The 25,018-nt window shown below is 37.5% G+C and overlaps 7 protein-coding genes and 1 long non-coding RNA gene across 11 annotated transcripts; 1 reads left to right on the plus strand and 7 right to left on the minus strand.

Moving 5' to 3' along the window:
* Positions 1 to 444: 444 nt before the first annotated feature.
* Positions 445 to 4,602, plus strand: LOC103440427 (leucine-rich repeat receptor protein kinase EMS1). The gene has a single exon (XM_008379112.4). It carries the CDS (start codon positions 597 to 599, stop codon positions 4,497 to 4,499), a length of 3,903 nt encoding a protein of 1,300 aa, XP_008377334.3. The 5' UTR covers positions 445 to 596; the 3' UTR covers positions 4,500 to 4,602.
* A 1,685-nt stretch (positions 4,603 to 6,287) lies between these two features.
* LOC103440417 (putative 4-hydroxy-4-methyl-2-oxoglutarate aldolase 3) lies at positions 6,288 to 6,602 on the minus strand. The gene has a single exon (XM_070812577.1). The coding sequence runs from the start codon at positions 6,600 to 6,602 to the stop codon at positions 6,288 to 6,290; it is 315 nt and encodes a 104-aa protein (XP_070668678.1).
* A 2,202-nt stretch (positions 6,603 to 8,804) lies between these two features.
* HSF4 (heat shock transcription factor 4) lies at positions 8,805 to 10,057 on the minus strand. Its single transcript, NM_001294352.1, is given in 2 exon segments — positions 8,805 to 9,617; positions 9,708 to 10,057. Coding segments are annotated over 2 exon segments (831 nt in total). The 5' UTR covers positions 9,960 to 10,057; the 3' UTR covers positions 8,805 to 9,038.
* Positions 10,058 to 11,270: 1,213 nt separating this feature from the next.
* Positions 11,271 to 12,230, minus strand: LOC139198265 (uncharacterized). Its single transcript, XR_011583632.1, has 2 exons — positions 11,999 to 12,230; positions 11,271 to 11,613 (listed from the first exon to the last, which is right to left on the minus strand). It is a non-coding gene; the product is annotated as an uncharacterized lncRNA (long non-coding RNA).
* Positions 12,231 to 12,261: 31 nt separating this feature from the next.
* Positions 12,262 to 13,101, minus strand: LOC103441315 (uncharacterized). Its single transcript, XM_070812593.1, has 3 exons — positions 12,780 to 13,101; positions 12,372 to 12,663; positions 12,262 to 12,328 (listed from the first exon to the last, which is right to left on the minus strand). The coding sequence occupies exons 1-3, from the start codon at positions 13,099 to 13,101 to the stop codon at positions 12,262 to 12,264; spliced, it is 681 nt and encodes a 226-aa protein (XP_070668694.1).
* A 2,247-nt stretch (positions 13,102 to 15,348) lies between these two features.
* On the minus strand, positions 15,349 to 18,518 carry LOC108173144 (uncharacterized). The gene is made up of 3 exons (XM_029103734.2): positions 18,047 to 18,518; positions 16,575 to 16,651; positions 15,349 to 15,955 (listed from the first exon to the last, which is right to left on the minus strand). The coding sequence occupies exons 1-3, from the start codon at positions 18,255 to 18,257 to the stop codon at positions 15,860 to 15,862; spliced, it is 384 nt and encodes a 127-aa protein (XP_028959567.1). The 5' UTR covers positions 18,258 to 18,518; the 3' UTR covers positions 15,349 to 15,859.
* Positions 18,519 to 21,137: 2,619 nt separating this feature from the next.
* LOC103440558 (uncharacterized) lies at positions 21,138 to 21,859 on the minus strand. Its single transcript, XM_008379257.4, has one exon. It carries the CDS (start codon positions 21,857 to 21,859, stop codon positions 21,263 to 21,265), a length of 597 nt encoding a protein of 198 aa, XP_008377479.1. The 3' UTR covers positions 21,138 to 21,262.
* Positions 21,138 to 24,639, minus strand: LOC103440533 (protein phosphatase inhibitor 2-like). Of its 4 annotated transcripts, none has more exons than XM_008379235.4 (6): positions 24,513 to 24,585; positions 24,358 to 24,425; positions 24,007 to 24,075; positions 23,690 to 23,814; positions 23,317 to 23,496; positions 21,138 to 22,544 (listed from the first exon to the last, which is right to left on the minus strand). In XM_008379235.4, exons 3-6 carry the CDS (start codon positions 24,009 to 24,011, stop codon positions 22,288 to 22,290), a joined length of 567 nt encoding a protein of 188 aa, XP_008377457.1. In that variant the 5' UTR covers positions 24,012 to 24,075; positions 24,358 to 24,425; positions 24,513 to 24,585; the 3' UTR covers positions 21,138 to 22,287. The 4 variants fall into 4 exon arrangements, with proteins under 4 accessions (XP_008377457.1, XP_008377471.1, XP_008377464.1 ...); XM_008379249.4 differs by having other exon boundaries at positions 23,690 to 23,808; positions 24,513 to 24,583; XM_008379242.4 differs by lacking the exon at positions 24,358 to 24,425 and having other exon boundaries at positions 23,690 to 23,808; positions 24,513 to 24,639.
* Positions 24,640 to 25,018: the final 379 nt, after the last annotated feature.

A 25,018-nucleotide genomic window follows, 5' to 3' on the forward strand; every position in this document is an offset into this window, starting at 1 on the left:
TTTTCGTGAAAGTTCCCTAGAAAATAATTAGCCAACAACAACAAAAAGTTATACAAAATACATTATTCTAATCGACCATTGCAATTACATCCATACATGGTGCCAAAATAGAATAAGGAAAAGAGATGGGGACATGACAAGCACAAAAAACAGAACCCCTATTTTCCGAAGCACCAGCACATTTGAAAATACTAAAGAAATGCCTAAAACGAGACAAAAAGCCGGATTCTCTGAAGCTGCCAAAGTAGGGCACTGCTGGATCTATATGCTAAGTATGGTAAACATTGTGCGGTCGAAACAGACATTCAAGAAATATGTGGGGCACAAAAGGGGCTCATTTGCAAATTCAACAGAATCGCTGTTGGGAGAGTACAAGTCACGTGAGCGGCGTGCCTTTCTTCTCTGACCGTATTAATAACACTCTCTTCTATCTTTTATGGCCTCCTTGGCATACACTCAACTCGCAGAGAAAAGCTATGGCGTTCAAGCTTCTTCTCAACGCTGGTGAAATGACACATTAGCCCTCTCTCCACCGCCATTTTTCTCTGAAAAACACAGCTTCCGACCCCTCTTGCTTCTTCTCAAGTTGCCCTCTCATGGCGTCGAAAAAGCCTCTGTTTATAGTAATTTTCTTAGCTTTTGAGTTTCTCTTTCTACTCGCCAATGGAGTTTCCCACCAAAATGACCAAAACCCAGAAATGGAAGCCCTTCTTTCCTTCAAAACCGCCCTCGGAAACCCCACAGTTCTCTCCTCGTGGCGGCCCTCCGCCTCGCACTGCGACTGGGTCGGCGTTTCCTGCCAATTTGGCCGAGTCACCGCCCTCGCCCTTCCGTTCCTCTCCCTCAAAGGCCCTCTCCCTTCCTCCCTCTTCTCCCTTGCAAACCTTGTCGTGCTAGACCTCTCCTCCAACCTACTAAGCGGCAAAATCCCACGTCAAGTTCTCAACCTCAAACGCCTAAGCCACCTCTGCCTCACCGATAACCAGCTCTCCGGCGAAATACCCACCCAACTCGCCGAGTTAACTCAGCTAGAGACTCTGAAGCTCGGAACCAACTTTTTCGCCGGAAAAATCCCGCCAGAACTTGGAAATTTAGCACTGCTTCAAACCTTGGAGCTCTCCAACAATGGGTTCCATGGAGATATTCCTACCCAGATTGGAAACTTGACCCGGCTGCAGTTCCTGGACCTGGGCAACAATGTCCTCTCGGGTTCTCTTCCCTCTGCCCTGTTTCCAAAACTTCAATCTTTAGCTTCCATGGACGTTTCAAACAATTCATTTTCCGGCGCAATTCCACCTGAGATTGGTAGCCTGAAGGATCTCACCGAGCTCTACGTTGGCATCAACCATTTCTCCGGCCCGTTACCCCGCGAAATCGGTGAGCTTTCGCGGCTCGAAATTCTGTACGCTGCTTCCTGTTCCATAACAGGGCCGTTGCCGGAAGAGATTTCTAAGCTGGAATCGTTGACCAATATTGACCTCTCGTACAACCCGTTGAGGTGTTCGTTGCCAAAAGGCATTGGGAAGTTGCAGAAGCTGAGTATTTTGGATTTGGTCTTCACTGAGCTCAATGGCTCTATTCCTGCTGAGCTGGGGAACTGTAAAAGTTTGAGGACTTTGATGCTTTCGTTCAATTCGCTTTCGGGGACGTTGCCTGAGGAGCTCTCTGAGCTTCCGGTGATGACGTTTTCTGCCGAAAAGAACCAGCTCTCCGGCCTATTGCCTTCCTGGCTCGGAAAGTTGAAGCAAGTCGAATCGATTCTGCTTTCCAGCAATCTATTTTCCGGGAAGATTCCACCGGAGATTGGCAACTGCTCTATGCTGAGGTTACTTAGCTTGAGCAATAACATGTTGACGGGGCCGATTCCGGAAGAGCTTTGCAATGCGGGTTCGCTTTCGGAGATTGATCTCGATAGCAATTTTCTCTCGGGAACAATTGACAACACGTTTGTCAAGTGCAAGAACTTGACGCAACTCAACCTGGTGAATAATCAGATTGCCGGCGCAATCCCTGACTACCTTTCGGAGCTTCCACTCATGGTGATCGACCTTGATTCCAACAACTTCACGGGCACGATACCGAAAAGTCTTTGGAATTCGGAAAATTTGATGGAGTTCACAGCTTCGAACAATCAGCTGCGAGGTCCGATATCGAATGAGATTGGTCGGGCAGCCGTCTTGGAAAGGCTTGTTCTTAGTAACAATCAGCTGACAGGCACTCTTCCTACAGAGATTAGAAATGTCAGCAGCCTTTCTGTTCTAATATTGAGTTCGAATCTTCTGGAAGGGAACATTCCGCCTGAGCTTGGCCGGTGCACCGGTCTTACTACATTGGAGCTCGGAAACAACCTGCTCAGCGGGTCGATCCCGGCGGAGCTTGCGCAGCTGAGCCAATTGCAATGTCTGGTACTTTCTCACAACAATCTATCAGGTTCAATTCCTTCGAAAAAATCGTTGTACTTTCGACAAGTAAACATCCCGGATTTGAGCTTTGTGCAACATGTTGGAGTGTTTGATCTGTCCTACAATAGATTGTCCGGTGCAATACCGGAAGATTTGGGCGACTGTGTTGTTTTGGTGGATGTTTTGATCAGCAACAACCTGATCTCCGGTGAAATTCCAAGGTCCCTTGCTCGTTTAAGAAATCTTACAACTTTGGATTTGTCTGGGAACATGCTCAGTGGTTCAATTCCTCCAGAGTTTGGCGGTTCGCCGAAGCTTCAAGGCTTGAATCTGGCAAATAACCAGCTTACGAGCACCATACCGGGAAGCTTAGGTCGTTTGGGAAGCTTGGTGAAGCTTAATTTGACCGGTAATAAGTTGTCTGGTGCCATACCTGTGAGCTTTGGGGATTTGAAAGAGCTTACTCACTTGGATTTAAGCTCGAACGAGCTTGATGGCGAGCTTCCTTCATCGCTGTCAGGCATGCAGAATCTTGTGGGGTTGTATGTTCAGGACAACCGGCTTAATGGTGGTGTGGATAAGCTGTTCTCGAATACCATGGCTTGGAGGATCGAAAAGATGAACTTGAGCAATAATCTCTTTGATGGGGAGCTGCCCCATTCTCTTGGTAATCTGTCATACTTGACGGATTTGGATCTTCATTCAAATTCGTTTCGAGGAGAGATTCCTCCAGACCTGGGGAATCTGATGCAACTCGAGTTTTTTGATGTTTCAAATAACAAGCTCTCTGGAAGGATTCCAGATAAAATTTGCAGCCTCATCAATCTGTTTAAGGTGAACTTGGCAGAAAATAGGTTGGAAGGGCCGATTCCTAAGAGTGGTATCTGCCGGAACCTGTCAGAAAAATCGCTTGCCGGTAACAAGAAATTATGTGGGAGAAGTAAAAATTTGGATTGCCATGCCAAGAGTTTTGATAAATCAGCATTGTTGAATGCCTGGGGAGTTGCTGCTGTTGTAGTTGGAAGTGCTCTAGTCTTTATTGTTGCAGCTTATGCTGTAGTAAGATGGATCGCCCGAAGCAGCCGGCATGATCCCGAAGAAGCTGAAGAAAGCAGGTTGAGCAGTTTCATGGAACATAATCTCTATTTTCTCAGTAGCAGCAGCAGATCAAAGGAGCCTCTGAGCATCAACGTCGCCATGTTTCAGCAGCCGCTGCTCAAGCTTACTTTAGTTGACATTCTTGAAGCCACCAACAACTTCTGCAAGACAAACATAATAGGAGACGGAGGCTTTGGAACTGTGTACAAGGCCACATTGTCGGATGGGAAAACAGTCGCGGTTAAGAAGCTAAGCGAGTATAAAACTCAGGGCCATCGAGAATTCATCGCTGAAATGGAAACCCTGGGTAAGGTAAACCACCAGAATGTCGTTCCATTACTCGGGTACTGCTCTCTTGGCGAGGAGAAGCTCCTTGTTTACGAGTATATGGTAAATGGGAGCCTGGACATTTGGCTGAGAAATCGGACTGGGGATCTTGAAGTCCTAGATTGGGACAGACGTTTCAAAATCGCAATGGGTGCAGCCCGCGGCCTTGCTTTTCTTCACCATGGATTCAGCCCCCACATCATCCACAGGGACATCAAAGCCAGCAACATCTTGCTCAACGAAGACTTCGAGCCCAAAGTTGCAGACTTTGGACTCGCAAGGTTGATCAGTGCCTGTGAGACTCACATTAGTACTGATATAGCCGGAACATTTGGCTACATTCCACCGGAGTATGGACAGAGCGGGCGGTCTACCACAAAAGGAGACGTCTATAGTTTTGGCGTGATACTGCTCGAACTGGTGACAGGGAAAGAGCCAACCGGACCCGATTTCAAAGACTTGGAAGGCGGGAATCTAGTCGGGTGGGTTTTTCAGATGATGAAGAAGGCGAAGGCAGCTGATGTTCTTGATCCGGTAGTACTCGACGCGGATTCGAAGCGCAGGATGGTTCAAGTGTTGAAGATTGCCTGTGTGTGCCTCTCTGATAACCCAGCTCAGAGGCCTACGATGCTTCAAGTGTTGAAGTTTCTCAAAGAGATTAGTGATGAATAAAATGTAGAGTTTTATGTCAAGGATGTGATGACAATGATCATGTAAACTAATTAAGGTACAATTAGTCTGCTAATCTAATCAAAAGCTGGGGTTTCTTAATAAACATCGTTTAGTTTTCGTTTGTTTGAAGAAACCATTGAAACAAAGTCATCTCTTCCATTAAAAAACCTAAATTTTATATTTCAATGCGAATCAACTCCAACTCAAATACGAGTTTCATCCCGAACTCGAAACTTTGTAGGCCTCGATCAACTAGCATTACAGTTTAGTGGCGTTACTTTGAAATTTGTAAGTACAAAGTTCGATATCCAGTTATAGTTGATTTATGGTACGCACCAAAAGTTGAATATTTTAGACACGAATTCAATGGTGAAGTTGAAAAATAAGGCGACAAAGAAATAAAATTTTGGATAGGCGAAAATTTTGCGAATCGCCAACTTTCGTCTATGTTCAACCAGTAGGTCTCGCAATCAAGATTGCCCCTTTTACTTACGCATTTTCAATCAAATCATGATCCTTTTATGTATCTAACGAGTTTGAAGTAATCAGGCGTTCTACATATTATGAATAACATTTTTCATTCCACCTAGCAAGGCTAAACACTCATGGGTGACTGATGATGAAATAGTAGAAGGGTGAAAAGAATTCCCATTATGGGGTGATGGTTAATTGTTTTTTTTTTTGGTTATTTTGATTCCGGTCCCTAATCAAACTAATTGTTAGATTGAAACCTTGTTTGTTTAAATATTTTGATTGATGTCCTTAACATCATTTAAGAGATTTAACTCATGTATTTATGCATTTAATGTCCCACAAATTATGAAATTTAAATAAATTCAAATAATATTTTTAAAATACTAAAAAAATGAATAATGGAGTAATATTGTTCTTCGCAAAATTATAGCAAAAAAATAATGTACCCATATAATTATTAATATATTTTAAAAAATAACTACTGATATATTTTAAAACATAAAATAAATACATACAATTAGCAAATAAAAAGAAATTAATATATGGGCACTAAAAATAAATTAAAAATATGGGCACTAAAAAGAAATTAATATATGGGTACAAATTAAAAGTGAAAAGAAAATTGGCACAAATTAAAAAAAGGTTGCAAATCGAAAATGGGTACAAACTAAAAATGAAAGTATATGATAAACAATTTAGCCATAAATATAAATATACCATGTGTAACATTTCTAACAATAAATGAACATATTTAGAAATAAAAAAATAATTTATTATTGAAAATTTTAATGACATATATTAAAATCTAAGGATGTTGATAAAAATTTGAAAATGAATAATATTTTAAGGGAAATTTTATTTAAACTCATCTAACATATTTCTACATCCAACTTACTCTTTACACCCATTTGTTTTTTAACTAAACTATTAATATCTCTTTAAACCCAAATTTAATACCTAATATACCCTCATAAACCCAATTTAATATGTGGATTTATATTTACACCCATTGAACATCAGTGATTGTCGGTCTTTGTCCCTGTTATGCTCTGCTCTGTGAAGCTAATAACTTTCCTCTGCAAACAGCTAGCCAGCCTTGGTTTTTGGGGCAATGGTTGGGTAAAGTATCAATGTGTCGTCATGATTTGCTTGTACTAGGCATGTTTTTGAATTGCAATGAAAATCATTCGCCTTCACGAATCAAGGTTCCCGCAACGTTGATCGGAACATGCTTTTCTCCGACGCCTTTTTTGTTCGACTTCATCGGATGAGATGCCAAAGCCCTCACCCCAATATCACACTCATTGATCTCATCTACATCTCTAATGCATCCATCACCACAACACCTGCCCATCCCATGTTTTGAGCCAACTGTCCCAAGTTCCCTCCAACCAAAGCACATCTCATGCTTCCTCCGCCATCAATGACCAAAACTCTTCCCTCGCCTTTGGTTTTGAGAAGTTGTCTGACTAAGACATTGTCCTCGAACACCTTGAGTGTCGTAATGGGGCATGAGAATGCTCGGGATGGTCCGTATCCCTGGAAAATTGGTGGCAGCACACGCAAACCTCCGCTTCCCACAAGAGTTGTATTCGTATCACAAATTTCAGTAGTTGCTAAGGTAGCCATATTTCGCCTGCAGATGCATACAGTCTGCATATCATCAAAAAGTTATTTTTCCCTATGAGCGCTATTATGGTTTTAGCCAGAATGAATGTAGGATAAACAAAGAATAATCGTAGCGTTTAATTATAGTGTTTGGGTTTATTAATAAATTTAAGTTTTATTATTAATTTCATTTTGTACTTAATAGTAATTATACAATAGGGTAAAATAGACAATTAACATTCAAAATTTTAAATTGGGTGTAAAAAGAGGTTGCATGGGTTTAAATAAAATTTTTCTATTTTAATCAATTGAGTAGTAAAAAGAGAGATGTGAACCTAATTTCTCATTCTTTTTTTCTACCAATGTCCCACAAGTTAGTGGGTACTTGATCTACGTAGATTAAAGGTGAACACTCATCATTTATAACGAGCACCTTTAACAAGCAGGTAGCTAGCTTCCGCCTTACTTAACAGCATGCGTGAGATATGCTAGAACCAATTGTTGGTAAGAACATTTATATGAGGCATGCATAACCAGTGGCGGATCTACAGAGGGACCTGGGAGGTCCTAGGATCCTTCGGCGACCCTAAATCCCTGTTAGAAAATTTCCGGGGGACCCCTCGAACATAAGGTTTGAGCTGCTGTGCAGGTTGCAGGTTGCAGTTGCAGGTAGCAGTGAAGAAGAAGACGCTGCGGGAAGAAGAAAGAAAATAGGGCTTTTTACCAATTGGTCCAAAACGGCTGTGTTTTGGCCCATTGTTTTAAGTATAAAAAAACAAAAAGGTAGACAAACGTTGTCGTTTGCCATGCATGATGACTCAATATTGCTTTAATTTTAAAGCCCAGCCCCCCTGAGCCCTTCCCCAAAGTTCTCTCTTTCCCTGCTGCTTTTCCCCCAATTCCCTATTATTTGGTTCCCTCTTTCCCCCCATTTCAAAACCCTAAATTTCTAATCTCACCCATGACCCAATCCCATATTATAATTACGTAAGTCCAATATCATACATCCACTTGTTTTAATTCTCCACTCCACCACTATTTGGTTCAAAATTCAATTAAGTTTTTTAGAATTCTAATCTAATCTCAATTAAATTATATTAGATATTGATGGAGATTTTTAGTCTATTATTGATATGATTGTTGATATGTTTTATGTTTGTATACTCATTTTATCATTGGAATTTAGATGGAATTTTTGTTTATTGGTTAATCGGTATATGTTTTGTGTTTTTGCTTAAATATGTAGTTTACAAATAAGAAATATGGAAAGATTTTTCCTTCCAAAGCCAATAGCACCATTTATTTGTTCTGGTAGTTCGAGCTCAAGACAAAATGAGTGTGACGTTGATTTTAATAATCTTGAGAGAGACCCAAGAAAAAGAATTCGAATGAAGGACTATTCTTCTAATATTCAAGATGAGGTTCAAAGAACATATTTGCAAATGGGACCTTGTAGGCCTACAAAGCATGAGTTCCTATACACTTTGCATGCAAAGAAAAAACGATGATTTGTTGTTTTGTGATTTTATAGCTTGTAATGTTGTTTTGCGTATGATTTTGAATGAAATGTATTATATTTAACTTTTTAATGTTATTTTTGTCTATAATTTTTTTGAAATTTATTATTGGGACCCCCCGAGTTTAAAATCCTGGATCCGCCACTGTGCATAACTGATTTCATAACCATAATCTATCACAATCACATTCCACATCCCACATCCCACTTCCAACTTTTATATTCTTCGGGGGGTTTTTTGGTTTTTTGTTTTTGGATCAAAAGTAAGTTATTCATTAAGTAAGACTGAATTCATACAAACTAAGGATAGTGTACATAATGAGGCTCGATAAAAGTCTTACCGGCTCGCACAAAAAAGAACTATATTCAAATGAACAATTATTATTACACATAAACACAATTATTACATTCCAAAATAACCGTTACTCAATAAGATCTACTTGTACAATAACGATATTTAATTATGTGCGGACATTGTTCAATAAACCTCCGTTCAAGTCGAGTACAATAGACACCCGTTGCATTGGATATGGTCTTTAATTTCTTCTTTTTTTCCTTGTGGGAAGTGGGAACGTTTGATCATCTTCCATGTACAATATTACGCAAAATCAAAGGCAGAAGATAAAAACAAAAGTACTATTTCTAAAAGCAAGAAAGAGTAGAACGTCTGAGAAACTTCTTGAAGGGAATGGAGTAGGATTTTTTTTTTTTTTTTTTTTCTTTCTCTTTTTTTTTTTCTCCTTTCATATTTGATCGGTTACGGTTAAATCATATTAACTTTTTATATTAATTTTTTTATAGAAATATAAAAATAAAATACAAAATATAAGAGGAGAAGATAATGGAAGGAGACGGAAAGAGGAGGGTGAGAGAATCTAGTCCAGGAAATGGGCCCCTAAATGCTGACACGCACGTGAACCCATTTTAACACGTGCCTCAATCTAATATCTACCGTAACTTCCTACCAATAATCGCTCACTCGGCTGAAGCCGCAAGTCGGTCTCATCCTCCTCTACGCCGTCGGCGCTGGCCTCTCTCGCGCGCTTGGCCCCTAACGCCACCCCGAAAAGCTTCAGTCTCGCCTCTTCTTCCTCTTCCTTCTCCCCCTTGACGGAAAACCGCTTCCCGGGTATCAGATCGAGCGGTTTCAGCTCCGGGAAGCCGCTTTCCCATTGGGAGCACGCGTAATTCGAGACCATGCTGAAGATACTGTTGCATAGGGTCTTGACCTCTGCCAACTCCTTGGTGAGGTGCATGTTCTCCTTCCTCAGCCTCTCGTTCTCCTGCATGAGTTTCGAGGGAGCTCCGTTCGGCGACGAGCTCGACGATATCACCTGCTCGTCGCCGGAATTCGACGGCGACATCATCGGTTTCGCCGCTGGAACCGCCCATGCCGACGCCACCGGCGGTGCCAGAGGCGTGCTTCTCCGACGTTGTATTTCGCAGAGAAGCCGCTTCTGGCCTCTTTGGAAGCAATCATTCGCGAATTCCCATCGGTCCAGCCCAACCTTTCGAAATCCCTGAATTCGAATACAAAACATTCAGAAATTAATAAATTCGGACCGGAAAATCGCCGGAAATTGAAGAATTTGAAACCGAAAGATGCTTACGTAGGTGTTGAGCTGGCGGACGAAGCTGGAGAAGTTGTTGTGCTTGAAGTATTTGGGGAGCAAATCTCTGGCGAAGACGGTGGGGTTCCAGACGACGAAGCTAGATCCGTCGTCGTTCCAGGAGATAACGTCGTTGATTGAGGGATCGTCGACGAGCTGATACGTCTTGATCAAAAACGGCGTCGGCAGAGCTCGCTGCAACGACTCGCCGGACGTGGACTCGCCATTCGGCTCTACCGGCGTCGGAGCCATATCAAAAGCCGCGCCTCTAACGGAAAAGGAAAATTGAAATTAAAATTTGGAGGACGATGAGAGCAAACCAAAGAGAGAGTTGGGTTGGAGAAATGGTGGTGGGAATCGGGAATGGCGGTTCTAGAAGATTCTTGGGGAATTTATAGGGTGGGAAGTTGGGAAGAGAGAGAGAGAGAGATGATGATGAGAGAGAGGGAGTGGGAAAAAAGACAGAGGAACCCACACGAAACTCTTTCACTTTCGAGAAACTTCGAGGTCAGATTTTCGAGAAATTTTTGGGAATATGAGTGGTACATTACGTGTTTTTATATAAATAGTGGAAAATTGTATTTTTTAAGTTATTAATTTTTTAGCATATATATTTTACAATTAGAATAGTTACACATGATATATTATCCTGTGTTCCAATCATACTGAAAAACCTCTTGATTTTTCTTCGGTTGCTGTAAGCCACTTATCAGAGGTTCGTGCGGAAATTGTATTGTGGAAAAATGCTAAATAGATTTTCTCAAAAATAACACTCTATGAAAGTGGCTGCAGTATGAACTGAGTGAAATTAAAACAGATTCAATAATCAGTAATCGGATGATTGTTCATTTAAATTAGATTTTGGAATTCAACAAATTATTCATTAACAGAAAGAAAAAAAATGCAAGATCTGAATACAATCATAAATCAATTAGGAAAAATTACAATAGACAACAAAAAGGGATTTATAACTTCTCCTTTAGCATACAATGTTTTATAATGTTCATATGGAATTGACGTTAAACAATATTTTATATAGTTTCGAATATCCATTTATAACTTTCATTACGTTTACAATGCATGCAAAATCTTAAAAAATTATAAAATGTAAACCACAATCGAAATTCCATTTATGACTTTCATTACGTTTACATGGCATGCAAAATCTAAAAAAATTATAAAATGTAAACCACAATACGTACTTCAATATCTAAATTTGTAAATTGTCACATAATATTACTAATTAATCTCCGTCATAATAATATAATATATTTATGACTTTCTCGATTTATAACCTCCTTAATGTTACATAAGATTTATAAACACTAAGTAGTCTAGCTTTATATTAATTGAAATTACAAGTATTAAGTCCAATTGGTTGAAAACATTTGTCTTTGTACCCGAGTTAATTCAATGTAGATTATCTTATTGTTTGACAATAATGATTTAAAGCATCTAAGTTTAATTATATATAAATGATCATATAACATATTCGGAAAATGATTTTTACATTCATCGTTATATTTAGCTTTTAAATTGGATAAAGCAATAAAAAATGAAATGGAGATTTGAAAAGGATTGTGAATAAGAAGAAAAAAAAAACACGTGGAGAACATATTTCCCCCCTTCTACACGGAATGTGATATAAAATCGTGGTCTTTTTTTTACCACTATTCATGAGGAAGTGCATCATCACTTTGTAACATGAGTATATATCAATTTAATCACAGCAAATGGTTTAATGGTAAGGAGACGGACTGCGGTTCCTTAATAAACAAAAAATATGGGAGGTCTCAGGTTAGAGGCTCCAAGTTGGTGAGTGTGCTTGAATGTGGCAGGATGAAATTCTCCATAACCTCTCCGGGCTCGGAAGAAATAAATAATCGTAGCCAGCCACCAGTTGTCCCTTTCAAAGAAATAAAATTAAGTCGTCGACTCATATCATAACACGAGGATTATAAACATAGTCTTGAATATTTTGATAAACAAGATAAACAAAATCTAGTCGTATGGGAGAGCAGAAAGAAGGTACTACACATTCCTAATTTTGACTGCAGATGGCCAAACTGGCGTGCAAAAATCGCAATCTTTGACTCAAATATTTACCATGCGAGACGTAGGTTAGGCTAGTTGATCATAACAATATTTCCGTCACAAAATAGTATGTCCCGGGAGGAAATCTACCCTATTCTGTGCAGATTTTAGTTTGGAATATGGTTTTCTATAACATGTAGTAAACGAGTGTGAATCAATGCAACAACAAACAAAACAGAGGAGGTCAAAGTATATACCAGATAATGCGTTTGATCCTCTCTTCCCCCTTCCCTCCGGGAGGCAGAATTACACAGGTGAGGTAATCAAAATTCCGTTACAAAGCGCAACAACGCTTTCACTCAAATTTCATGAAAAGTCCATCTCAAGGATTAGTCTTGAAGAACAGATCAAATTCTTCAAGACACATACAAAATGCAGCGCCGATAAAGAAAAATGGTCGCTGAACTGTAAATTGTCCAAACAAAGAGAATCCACCAAGCCATAAAGAGAGCCACTTCCTTCACAAGGGCAGAGCACGACGATAGACTACAAATGTATTGGTAATTTTCCGAAGAGATGCCATCAATCTGCGAAAGTCCAAGCAAGAGGAGACTCCCAAGCCAAAAACACCTCGCACTCTTCACCGCCGGTATAAACAAAAAACCCGAAAAGCATCCCATCAAAACAGCAATAAACATTTTCGCAAACCCATCAACAGACTCCAAATGGAAATCAATAAACTTGGGACTAAACGTGAAGCAAATCACATTTCCTAAAACCAATCCCGCAGCCCCTAAAAGCACACTCAGTTGCTTCTCGGAACGCCTCGAAGCGGATATCTCATAAGCAATTTTACCATGCAAAATCAACAGCTTAGAAACACCGGCAAATCCCAGCAGAACCGGAACAAAAACCCCATTAACTAAAAACCCAGAATTTTTATCGTCCGATTCGTTATTCAAGTACGACAACTGAAGCAAAAGACATGAAATTGCAACGAAGGAGAAAGTGAAGGCATTGGAATACTCATTGAAATACAGGTGGGTTTGGAGGTGGGCCTCGTCGAGCTTGAGGCGGAAGATCTGAGCATTGTTTTCATCGAACTCGGGTTTGGATTTGACCTTGACCGCTTCCTGAGCTCGGGGTTAGATTTTGAGGGCTGCCCAGAAGCGGAATCGGGGCCATCGGGCCGGCGGATGGCGGCGCGGACGCCGCTCTGGACGTTGTCGGGGTGGATGTAGGTGTGGAGGCCGCGGAGGAAGAAGATGGGGATTTTGAGGAAGGTGAGGAGGAGGGTGAGAGTGAGGGAGACTGAGAGTTGGAGTATTAGATTCTTGTAGGTGATCAAGAATTGGAGCATTGTTTACTTGGTTTGGGTTTTGAAGGACCAGAGGGTCCAGTTGGGACAAATGCTTGGCAGTTAGGGGGAGAGAGAGAGAGAGAGAGAGAGAGAGAGAGAGAGAATGTGGAGGTTTGAGATCTTAAGATCGATTGGATTCTAAACTTCTTCTGAGGCTGTTGAAGTCGAATGATCCTCTGCATGCTTGTTCTTGTTGCTCGATGTTCTCTATGTTGCTCGATGTTCTCTATGTTGCTGTCAAGGACATACTTTGCCTTTGTGGTAATTGGACTCCTTAGGCCATCTCAAACCGACCGGTTAAACGATCATAGAGCTAAAAATAAATCGAAATAACATGAAAATCGTCTCCAATTAAAGGCTATGCTAAAAGGTTTGTGGGCTCCATCGGGCCCAAACCCCCAAATCAGGCTAGCGGACTTGCCATTTCCAGCCAGCGAGCCCTCCAGCTCAGTCCATTTGAATGCCAATAGCTACCTGACATCAGCTAGCAACGGCTATCTAATATCATGCTGCCGTCAGGTTACCGTTGGAATTCGATTTTTGTTTTTGACGAATTTAAATTTTTTATTTTTTTTTCTATAAATACTTACACAATTCCTACAACATTGAAAACTGAAGATAAGAAGTGTCACGTATATAAGAATCTTATCTAAAATTTGCACAACCAATTACATCTCGACAAGTGGCACTCGAAATCCAATCTGAAAATTTATTAAGATTACATAAAGATAAAAAATTTGGAAAGTTACTTACTTTAGCGACACATGTCACTTGAAATCATATCCAAAAAATTGTTGAGCTTACATAAAGATAAGAAATTTAGAGAGTTACTCACGTTAGCGACACGTATTACTCAAAATCCTATCCAAAAGATTATTGAGATTATATAAAGATAAGAAATCTGCATGCTTATTCATTTGGGGACAAGTGACACTCAAAATATGTCCGAAAATATTATTTTAATATGGTAGTTTAATTTAATTAACCATATTAATTTAATTAAAATAATAAATTATGTTTAGTCTATGACCCTTTGGCTCCCTCGAAAGAAGATGGTTTTTTGTCAAGAGGCTATATTTGGTATATGACCCTTTGGCCCCCTCGGTTGGAGATGATATAAAATATGACCTAACACTGTTCATTAAAATATAATTTCTTATAAGATTATAAGGCTAAAGAGAACTTTTTTGCCCTCCTTCAGTTGAAGATAATCTTAGAATAGCCCACCTTCTATCTTGAGTTAGCTTATTGATCACAAATACAAACATAACATTTTATATTTGAGTATAACCTGCGTAACATCGTTCGGGACCATACTATAAGATAATCAACTCGTTGCATGTGTAGTAGAACAAATGATGTGCTTCATTGAGCGGACCTAAGAATTTATTCTACAAGTGGAGAAATTTTTTAGTGTGATCGTTACACGGAGCGGTACACCACGTGTCGCTATATAAATGATAAGATATATGTGTTAAAAAGTTAATAACTTAAAAAATAAAATTTTCCACCACTTATATAAAAACACGTGGTGTACCACCCTTATTCCCGTAACAACTAAAAATTTCTCTTAAAAGTGAGGTTACATGGCATGTCATAATTTGCATGTTGGTGTATAAGTCGTGAATAAACCGTACAAGTGATGCAATGACTAAATCCATACATAACTCTCCATGAATTAAGAAATTCCATTTCAATGAATTATGGAAACAAAGCAATGGAAAATTATTATACAAATTAATTAATATTCATGAACATCTTACACAAATACACTTTAAATTATGTAATCTCCCCATTGTATGTTGATCAATTCACACAACACACATCCAATGATAAAAATCTCTGTCCAAGTTAAATTCACCCAACTATATACTAAAAGATTAGATTCGTCAAAGATTTGAGAATCGAGAATTGAGATTCTCTTCGAATTTAGAAGTCGTAATCAGAAAACTCAGAAATCCGGTATGTTCAAGGGAGAGATCTGAACTTCTAATTTGCTTGAGATGGACCAGTGTGTTGGTTTAACGGTCTCTATACAATTTAAAATGAGTGGTTCGTATCTGGACTCAGATATGAGAAGAGGATCTCAATTCAAGATTTGGTACTATTCTTGACCGATTTCTTATTGGACAAGGATTGTCTGCCCTCCACTTCTGGTGCCCTCCTGTTTGTGTGGTTACGGTTAAACAACGTCAACATTTTATATTACTATTTATTTTTGTCTTATTATATCTATTTTCATAAGGATTCGACGTAACTGTGGAATGCCTGTTGTCTTATTATATCTATAAAAAATAATATAAAATGTTGATGTGGCTTAACAGTAATAACACAAAACAGGAGGGTACCGAAAATGGAGGGTAGACAATCCTTGTCCTTTCTTATTGTCCTTTTTCTCTTCTTTCCTTGAAAGGTTCCCTAACCCATCACCAAATTAATGCAACCTTTTGTCGCCAAAAAATCAATTACACCATCGCTATCGTTTCCCCCAAATAAAAGAAAACCCTAGAAATAATTAATAATTATAAGATTAACATTAGCAAGAACTAATCATATTTATAGAGAAATTTTTCATTGTGATCAGAACATAGAAGATACATCACGTATTTTTATATAAGTGGTGAGAAATTTTATTTTTTAAGTTATTAACATTTTAACATACATATCTCACCATTTATATAATGACACGTGGTGTACCACTTCGTATACCGATCACACTAAAAGTTTTTCTATATCCATGGATGGATGATCTCAGTTCTTAGTTGATAGGTGCAGACCGTGCCAGCTGAGGTGCTTTGTGGTGCTCTATTTCATCTTTATCATCAACCGTTCTGATCTTAATCTGTGGGACCACCTGCGGCGGGGACACGCAATTAATTAAGAAAAGATCAACCCACATACTTAATCAAATGGTATTTATGAGTTGGAATAATATTTTGTTACTCAAATATGAGTAGGAGTTTCTAATTACTTTAAAATTAATTAAAATTAAAATCGTTTAGTCATCGAATAATATAATAAAGAACAAAATTGGTAAAAACATAACGAACCGTCAATGTATTTGCTACAATAAATTGACTAAATGACCTTAACTTTAATTCATTTTTTTAGAGATGATTTTTACAAAGTGCTACAATATATTGACTAAATGACCTTAACTTTAATTCATTTTTTTAGAGATGATTTTTACAAAGTGATTTATATATATATATATATATATATATATATATATTTAGTATATCGATATTTTTACTCTAAGGAGAGGAGGAGTTCGGCTAGGCCATACAATGGACAACCTAATTTGATATCGAATTCACCATCCACGAGATTCGAACCTAAGACCTCTCATTTCTAAATGAAAATGAATTCCATCAGACCATAGTATTTAGTGACGGCATTCTATCAGTTAAATGTTTGTTAAAATGTGTGTAAAACTGTAAATAGCATTACTAATTTCAGTGTTAATTGCCAACCTGATCTTGTGATGCAATGGACGGCTGAGATGATAACATCCTCGATCTTTTATGACATCTACCGCCCATTCTGCCACCTAGACCAAATATCATTAACCGAATAAGTACTTTTTATTACCACTAAGAAAACTACTAAACGAAAATTAGCAGAATAAATCACATAGCTTCTTACTTGCACCGCATCTCAAAATATCACAAGGTATATTCGATCTGCATTTTTTTTGTAACATAAGGGGTGGCCGTGGATCACCCAAAAAATAGCTCAAATGGTTATTACAGAAAATTCGAGTCCTAGAAATTCAGCCACATCTTATTAGCAGATGACTGAGCTCTAATCTAATCAATAGTTCTCAAAATAATAATACTCAAAATCCATATTCGACTTGCATTTACAGTTTTTGTTTTTTAAACATTTTACGTTCACTATTTTGTTTAGGTGCTGTTTATATATAGAGCCATATATATATTAAACGCATATAAATTCAATTTCTATAATATTGAATTAAGAATCATTTTTGTTCCGGCTCCTAATCAATCTAATCGTTAGACTAAAATCTTGTTTGTTTAAAATTTTGATCGAGGTCTTTAGCCTTATTTAAGATATTTAAGGATTTGGATCCTCGCCGGATCCTCTCCCTGTGATCCTAGGAATCAACGAACACGGACCGCTGATCAAAAATCGTGCTGCCATAATTTTTATATTTTTTATATTTTTCACGCAAAACGATTCTGTTTTATTTTTAAAAATATAAAAAACATTTAATTGGGACCGCATGATTTTTTATCAACGGTCCGTGTTTGTTGATCTCTAGGATTCCCAGGAGGGGATCCGGCGAGGATCCAAATCCATTTAATTCATGCATTTATGCATTTAATGTTTCACAAACTATGAAATTTAAACAAATTCAAATAATATTTTTAAATACCATAAATACTTAAAAATCAATTTTAGAGTAATATTGTTCTTCACAAAAATTATAGCAAAAAAATAATGTACCTACATAATTATTAACATATTTTAAAGGATAAAATAAATATATATAATTAGCATGGGTACATTTAGCTAAATTAAAAATGGGTACAAATAAATTAAAAATATGAATACGAATACGAATACAAATAAAAGTTTAAAAATTATGAGCACAAAAAAGAATTAATAAATGAGTACAAATTAAAATTGAAAAGAAAATTGGTATAAATTAAAAAAAAAAAAAGGTTGCAAATAAAAAATGGATACAAACTACAAAATAAAAATATATGATAAAAATTTTAGCCATGAATATAAATATAACAAATATCACGTTTCTAACACTAAATGAATATATTTAGAAATAAAAAATATTTTATTATTAAAATAATTAATGGTATTTATTAAAATCTAAGGATTTGATAAAAATTGAAAATAAATAAAATTTTAGTCAATAGAGTAGGAAAAATCAGGATGGAAAGTAATTTTTCCTTGAATAAATTACCTTGTGAAGAGTTATGGTTTTTGGAAATTCTGCTGCTGGTTTTGAGATCTAGGGTTGAGTCAGAGGTGTCCGGAAAGTACCGGTCGAGACGAGGAGGACGACGGTGATCCTTCTTCTTCTCAAACATGGCACGCACGAAGGATTCCTCCATGCTGTTCAAAAACTTGACGTGCTTCTCGTTCGTCCACGACCTACTGTTCAACAACTCCATTCTTACTAGTTCCGATCTTAATTCAGCCACCAGCCACGGAGGTTTGGAGCTAGGTTATAGCCACTGGCCGCGCTGTTGGATGATTGAAAATTTTGAAGGGGTAGGTTAGAGACCCATCGAAGCTGCAATACTAAAACATACTATGTGTGAGTATATATTTATATATATGATATTATATATAGAGCATATGTTTTGAGATATTGTTATAGGTTTGCTTGTTTGATATTTAATATTATTTATTTTCGAAAGGGAAAATACTGTCGTGTTTCAGACACACTAAAAATCTATCTGAGTGTTTGGAGGAATAGAAAGTAACCTACTCGCTCTCCTCGGGCGACATGTGTTTGGCTCATCAAAATATCACTATTCAAATATCCCGACTCTCTCCAGAGATATTAATCGTAACAAATTTAGATTTTGTGTGTGTAGGATCTATTATTCTTTGGAAAGATATTTGGACTACTAATTAGTGGACTGCAATTCAATTAATTTATTAAAAAATTAATCGACTAAATGATATTTTTATGAGTGAAAATTCAACACGATATTCATTTTAAGATATTGGAGCAATGCTTTGAAACACGATATCTTAAAAAAAACAAATAATGAGTCTGAGAAGGAAGACTAAAATGGACAGAATTCATACAAATAACTTTAAAGATTTATGGCTCGTTTTAAAATAATTCAAACCGCTTATAAAAATGGGATTTTTTAACTTTAATCCTTTAAGAAGATTGAAATTTAAAATAAACATTGTGTTAGATTACATATTGATTATAATCCTTTGATGTGTGCATTTTATTTAATGTCTCCCATTAAATATTTAAATTTATTAACATACAAATTTTAATTTTTTTTTGACAAAAAAAAGAGTTTTTTAATTTATTAATTTTATTTAACATTCTTCAAACTTGAAAGATTCAATAAATATACATAAATGTGTGCACCGAAATGTATTATATTGAACTAATGTATTTAAATGTTAGCACCGAAATGTATGTACCGAAATGTATGCACCGAAATGTATTATATTAAATTAATGTACATAAATGTGTGTACCAAAATGTATGCATCTAAATGTTAGTATCGAAATGTATTATATTGAATTAATGTACCTAAATGTTTGTATCGAAATATTTGTACCAAAATATATGCATCGAAATGTATTATAATGAATTTAATGTACCTAAATGAAGAAGACAAAATGTATTATAATGAATTTAATGTACCTAAATGAAGAAGACAAAATGATGGGTAAAGCAAATAGTACTAGGATTAACTTTTTAGTATAAAAATATGATTTTTTTTGTTAAAATAAACCGTACCAGAAGCTTTTCGTTAAAGTTTCATAAAAAATAGATATATTAATATCTCTAGGCTTGGGAGAATTTAAAGAGTGGTCCACGTTAGCCTACCCCAAGTGCCCAACAACTAGATTATCAAAAAAATAGAATTTCCAACAAGAAAGGAGATGGAAAACGAAGGGTCGACGGGGCTAGTAACGCGAGTACGAAGCTTTTCTGCAGTCGAGGAGGTACACAGAGGGAGCACGTGGCTGAAAATATCTACAGAGAGGTTTTATTGGTAGAGCAAAATATCTAACACAACTTTATACGTTTTATATTTTTGGTCAAATGAACTTTATATGACCAACACAACTTATGGGCTCCGACAGATATTTTGGGATGATTAAAGACGGTACGACTAGGACTAGGAAGAGTTAAATTACGAAAATATCTCTACATGTCCCTTTTGAGATATGGAGTATTTTTGCGCACCATCCTAATGTTAACTTTTTTCACGTGTTTACTATAAATCTAATCATTTACCACGTGTCATTTTAGTTAATTTTTTTTCAAAGTTGAAAGGGAATTGTTATTGGTATTCCAAATTTTCTATAATTAAAAAAAAAATGCACTTATGAGAGTGCATAATGAGATTTTTGAAGTGCTAATAACAGTTTCCAATTGAAAAAGTAACATTTAATATGAAAGTTAATTAGAGTTAAGTAAAAGGATACATGTAGCTGATAATTAGGTGTATGGTGAGTATACGTCATAATTATAATGGCGAGCAAAAATGCACCCTTTAAGATATTAACATGCTTACCATACTCCAATTGGGTCCCAAGTGGGCCTTGTTGATGTACAATCTGAGGAGCGATAATTTCAGACACGACAATTTTGAAACTAATCATTCAATAAGCATAGGACGATTACACAATTAGATATTGATTATCATGATTAGAACCCGACTAACTCTGACCCAACCCCTAGCAACGGGTTGTGAAAATTGAAAGAGAAAAAAAAAAGAACTCGATTGACGTGGTTTTTATGAATTATATGAATTTTGTATTAGAGAATGGTCGTAATCAACCCAAATATAAACACGACCATGACCCATTGCCGCCCCTAGTTCTGAATCTTCCGACCCCTTATTATTCAATATTTTGTTACATAAATTGGTATGAAACTAAAATACGGGTGATGAAGGTCAAGGTCAAGAATTCGTTCCCATCATTAGATATATATTCTACAGAAAATAATAAACGCACATCATCTTTTTTTTTTCTTTTCCATTCATCTTTTGTTTAGTTATGTCTTTTATTTGTGTTGTCTATTCAATTCGATTATAAATAAAACGAAATGTTGTAGTTGGGAGTAGGATCGTCTTTGTAGGGATTCGAATAATCAATCAATCGTTTTCATTTATCGTACATCGTGCGATCAATTTTCGTTAGGTACAATTTATATTCAATTTAAAATTTAAAATAATTTTTAATCATACAATGTACGATGAACGAATATAATTGATTGATCACCGGATCCCTACAAAGAGGATCCGGAAAGGAACCTTGTCCGTTGTAGCTGGAGCTAGAAAGATAGAAAAACTTTATTATCATTTATTATTTTAATTTACATTCTGTTGGGCCTCTAAGGCCCATAATTTCAACAGAAGAGAAAAAGAGAGCCCATGATGGGCCCACATTCATCAGGTAATCGCGGTCACTCGAGGTTGGTGTGGCGAGCTCGTACGGCTTCAGGGCTCTGACCCAAAACCTCACCCAACTTATACACCACCATCTCAAACAACACAAACAAAGCCCCCTCATACACGCTCCCCATCGGAAGCAACGGCCGAGATTTCATCACATCCCCATCACCACCTGCATCATTCGCCATCGTCTGCGCTGGCACATAGCCCACCACACTCGCGTGCTTCACGCACGATCCGGTCTCCGGCTGGGCCGTCAGCAGCAGGACTCGACCTCCGTTCGATCGAGCAACGGAGCAAAGTGCATCCACAGTGAAAAACCCACCTGGGCCGGCTGAGGCAATGAGTAGATCGGCAGCTGTGATTGGGGGAGTGGTCATGTCGAACACCATGTGGGCCGAGAGGCCTAAGTGGGAAAGGCGCATGCACAAGGCCTTCACCATTAGGCCCTCTCGGCCAACCCCATAGAGGAAGACGCGGCCGTTTCGAGCGGCGGTGGAAGAGAGCTCGGTGACCAAAAGGTCGAGGACCGGCGGGTACGGGTGGGTCGGCACGGTGAAGATAGAGGCTAAGTGGCTGCAAATTTGGAAAGCAAGCTCTGAAGCCATTGGTCTCAGCCTCAAGGGATAAGAGAGTAGTGATCAGTGTGAGCTAAATATGCGAGTGAGGTGTTGCCACTAAGTGACACGTCAGCATTTAAACAAAAATATCTCTCGTCTTTTTTTTTTTTTTTTTTTTTTTTGAGTTGAGCGATATTGTCGTGAAGTTAGAATCAGTTTGCCACTGACGAGGATTAAACCCTCCTGTCATGCAAAGGCGTCGTTCCTCTCCACCACTGTGGTGTGGTAGAAGGACACTTGCTCGGACATTGTTTTATGAAAAGTAAATAAAGTTGAACTATTTACAAACAAAAAGCTTAATAAAAAGATACAAATTGCAGTCAGATGAGCATATATTCTTATCGAGAAGGAACCGAAAACTGTAATCCAAATGTCAGTGAAATGATCAAGGGAAGTCTTAGCTTTGGCTTGATCTTCTAAGCGCCATTCGCCGGAGGTACGGAAGAGTTTTTGGTTGATGAGGTACCATCTTCGTCGATATCTATTTCTTTGACACCGGCAGTTAACGAAGAGGAACCAGATTTCTTCTCCTTCTTATCCATGTCAACATTCTCATCCTCGTCCTCTTCTTCATCGTCGAGCAAAGAAGCTTTCCGCCTGAGTTCTTTTACTTTCTGGAATTCATCATAATGGGCTCTTCTGTGCTCCCTAAAACTCTTGCTTTTCTCGGAATCTGGCAAAGTCCGACAGCAAGAAGGCAGAATAGACAGCCGCAAGTCAGTACAGGATTGTTGGCAGATGAATAGTATAAATGTAACTGAGCGGTAGAAGAATTTGAAAATATGCCCGATTTTATGAACTGGGGAAATGAGAACTAGAAGAGGATTGTTGGCAGATGAATAATAAACCTCTAAATATGTTCATTGGGATCTTATATCATGTGTTTTAGGGCTGGTTTGGTATTGCTGTGCTTTGAAAGAAAGCTGCTGTGAGAATAAGCGGCTGTAAAATAAATCAGCAAAGTGTTTGGTAAACTTTTTTGTAAAAATGCTTTTGGAAAAAAAAAGCAAATAGTGGGTCTTTTCATTAAAGGAGCACCGTAGCTCCGTGTGCTTTGAAAAAAAGCCAGTTTTCCAAAGCTGCAAATAGCAGCTTCACTTTTTGCCTTTAATTTCAGCTTATTCTCACAGCAACTTCCAAAATAACTTTTTTTTTCAGTTTACCAAACACCTAAAACCCTCACAACTTTTTTTCATGGATGCTTTTTTTTAAGCACCTCACTCCCAAACCACCCTTTACACGAAGTAAATTAATATCATCTGATGCAACTTCAATCATATCCATGTATCGATCCAGTTGTATTAGTATTCTAAGCAGTGGATGACTAAAATATGAAACTAATCAGTCGACTGTATTGAAATGTAGTGAAAAGTCGTAAGTCGTAACAAATGCTGATCAAAAGAGTTAAACTTAAGGGGAAAAAAGAAAAGGAGATGAGTGAAGACCTTCATCATCTTGTTCCATAGTATCGGCCTCATCCTCAGATGATGTCCAGCCAGTAGACCGTTGGGTGCTCTTTCTACTTGATGACGCCACATCACTCAAAGCAGTTCGTATTGCTTCTGCATGATCTGCATCACCAACACAATCATCGAAGGTACCGCCCCGCATAGGAGACAGTGATCCTGCCAAGATTATAGTGCCATCGGAAATGATAAGTTTCAACATACAAGAGACCATTTTCCTTTTTCAGGAAACAAGTATTGAGAACCTACAATGAATGAAGCTTTACCATATGAAAAGGTATAATCATCAAAACTTAGAAGATAAGTAAAAACACGGGATTCATGCATATACAGTTGACGGAAACCCACATACCATACTCATCATCGGTCATCATGGGGTGGTATGGCGTCTTCGGCTCAGTAATTTTCTGCCTTACAGGTTTATTTGCTTCAATTTCTCCAATATTAGCCTCGTCCCATCTAACTCGGCCTCTGCCACTCAATGAACAACATCTAAAATCAGTATACCCATATAAACTCCAACCATCTAATAACAAACAGAAAGTAAGCAGAATTTTACAAAAACCGAAACCATTTCCTAAAGCATGACTTGATGCAACATTTCTAAGAATTTAACGTAAACCAAACCCGAAAAGTATAACGAAAACAGCAGGAGACAGATTGAATTACTTCATTTTGCTAAGCAGCTGATTCCGCAAAAGCACACCAACAAGCAACTGATCAACTGAATCGAATTCTCTGAAACAAAATCGCGAAATTCGCTGTTAAATTCTCAAAATTAAGCATAACAACAAATCACAACCGCATACTAGGTCATCAAAACTGCATTAACGATATTGAATTATATACATACAAAAACCTAAAAACCTAAAAAAACAGAAAAATTCAATTCAATTTCTCACAAATTAATCCACGTCTAGTAAAAAAACGCACAACAAGAACAACATACAATACAGCCACAGATCAATAGCGCATTAAAACCCTAATCCACCTAATCTTTCGAAAACGAAGAAAATGAACCTTCGGAAACATGTCGACTAACAACAGTTGGTTAAACGATCGGAAAATTTCCTTTTTCCTTCATTTTCCTGCGTTTTCCGGGAAAATTTAAGCGCAAAAATCAAATTAAAAGTAGGAAAAAGAAGAGAGCAGGAAATATATATAAATTTTGATACCTTCTTACTTCCTTCGGAGAAATTGAGCGTTCGTTCGAAGCGCTGAATCGAATTTTTGTTTGCTGGTTTTATAATTTTCCCGGTTTACTAAATTACCCTAACGAATAGCATTTAATATCGATTGAAGCCATCCAAGGGCTTTCAAGAGTGTGAATATCTCGGACCGTTAAATACAAATTACAACCGCTATGATCTAACCACGTCAGCCAAGGATTTTTGGAATTTGATTCAATTATGACTTGAATTTATGAGAGAGATAACTTTTATTAGGAATTTAGCTAAATCACATAATAAATAATTTTAATTAGTTAAATTTATTTCTTGATTCATAAAAAATCGTTTATGAGACATCTAACTTATAAGTTTAAAGAATGTAACCAAACATAAAAGCAGATAACATTTGTGAGTTATAATTGACGCAACAACAACTAAAAAAAATTTGACGCAATAAAAAACAATATTTTGTTTTTTGTTTTTATAAGAAAACAATAACAACAAAAACAGTG

Source organism: Malus domestica, chromosome 01 (assembly GCF_042453785.1).
Source record: "Malus domestica chromosome 01, GDT2T_hap1".
Classification (NCBI taxonomy): domain Eukaryota; kingdom Viridiplantae; phylum Streptophyta; class Magnoliopsida; order Rosales; family Rosaceae; genus Malus; species Malus domestica.

What these genes read in the sequence shown, in the direction of transcription:
- LOC103440427 (XM_008379112.4), top strand. Translation starts at nt 597, where the DNA reads ATGGCGTCGAAAAAGCCTCTGTTTATAGTAATTTTCTTAGCTTTTGAG.
- LOC103440417 (XM_070812577.1), bottom strand. Translation starts at nt 6,602, where the DNA reads ATGGCTACCTTAGCAACTACTGAAATTTGTGATACGAATACAACTCTT.
- LOC103441315 (XM_070812593.1), bottom strand. Translation starts at nt 13,101, where the DNA reads ATGCTCCAATTCTTGATCACCTACAAGAATCTAATACTCCAACTCTCA. An exon ending in GCCCACCTCCAAACCCACCT is followed by an intron (nt 12,664 to 12,779) that starts GTATTTCAATGA and finishes CTGGGTTTTTAG; the next exon opens with TTAATGGGGTTTTTGTTCCG. An exon ending in CCGGCGGTGAAGAGTGCGAG is followed by an intron (nt 12,329 to 12,371) that starts GTGTTTTTGGCT and finishes GGACTTTCGCAG; the next exon opens with ATTGATGGCATCTCTTCGGA.
- LOC108173144 (XM_029103734.2), bottom strand. Translation starts at nt 18,257, where the DNA reads ATGGAGTTGTTGAACAGTAGGTCGTGGACGAACGAGAAGCACGTCAAG. An exon ending in AAACCATAACTCTTCACAAG is followed by an intron (nt 16,652 to 18,046) that starts GTAATTTATTCA and finishes TATTTGGTCTAG; the next exon opens with GTGGCAGAATGGGCGGTAGA. An exon ending in CCATTGCATCACAAGATCAG is followed by an intron (nt 15,956 to 16,574) that starts GTTGGCAATTAA and finishes TCCCCGCCGCAG; the next exon opens with GTGGTCCCACAGATTAAGAT.
- LOC103440558 (XM_008379257.4), bottom strand. Translation starts at nt 21,859, where the DNA reads ATGGCTTCAGAGCTTGCTTTCCAAATTTGCAGCCACTTAGCCTCTATC.
- LOC103440533 (XM_008379229.4), bottom strand. An exon ending in GATGACCGATGATGAGTATG is followed by an intron (nt 23,497 to 23,689) that starts GTATGTGGGTTT and finishes TAATCTTGGCAG; the next exon opens with GATCACTGTCTCCTATGCGG. An exon ending in TATGGAACAAGATGATGAAG is followed by an intron (nt 22,545 to 23,316) that starts GTCTTCACTCAT and finishes GGACTTTGCCAG; the next exon opens with ATTCCGAGAAAAGCAAGAGT.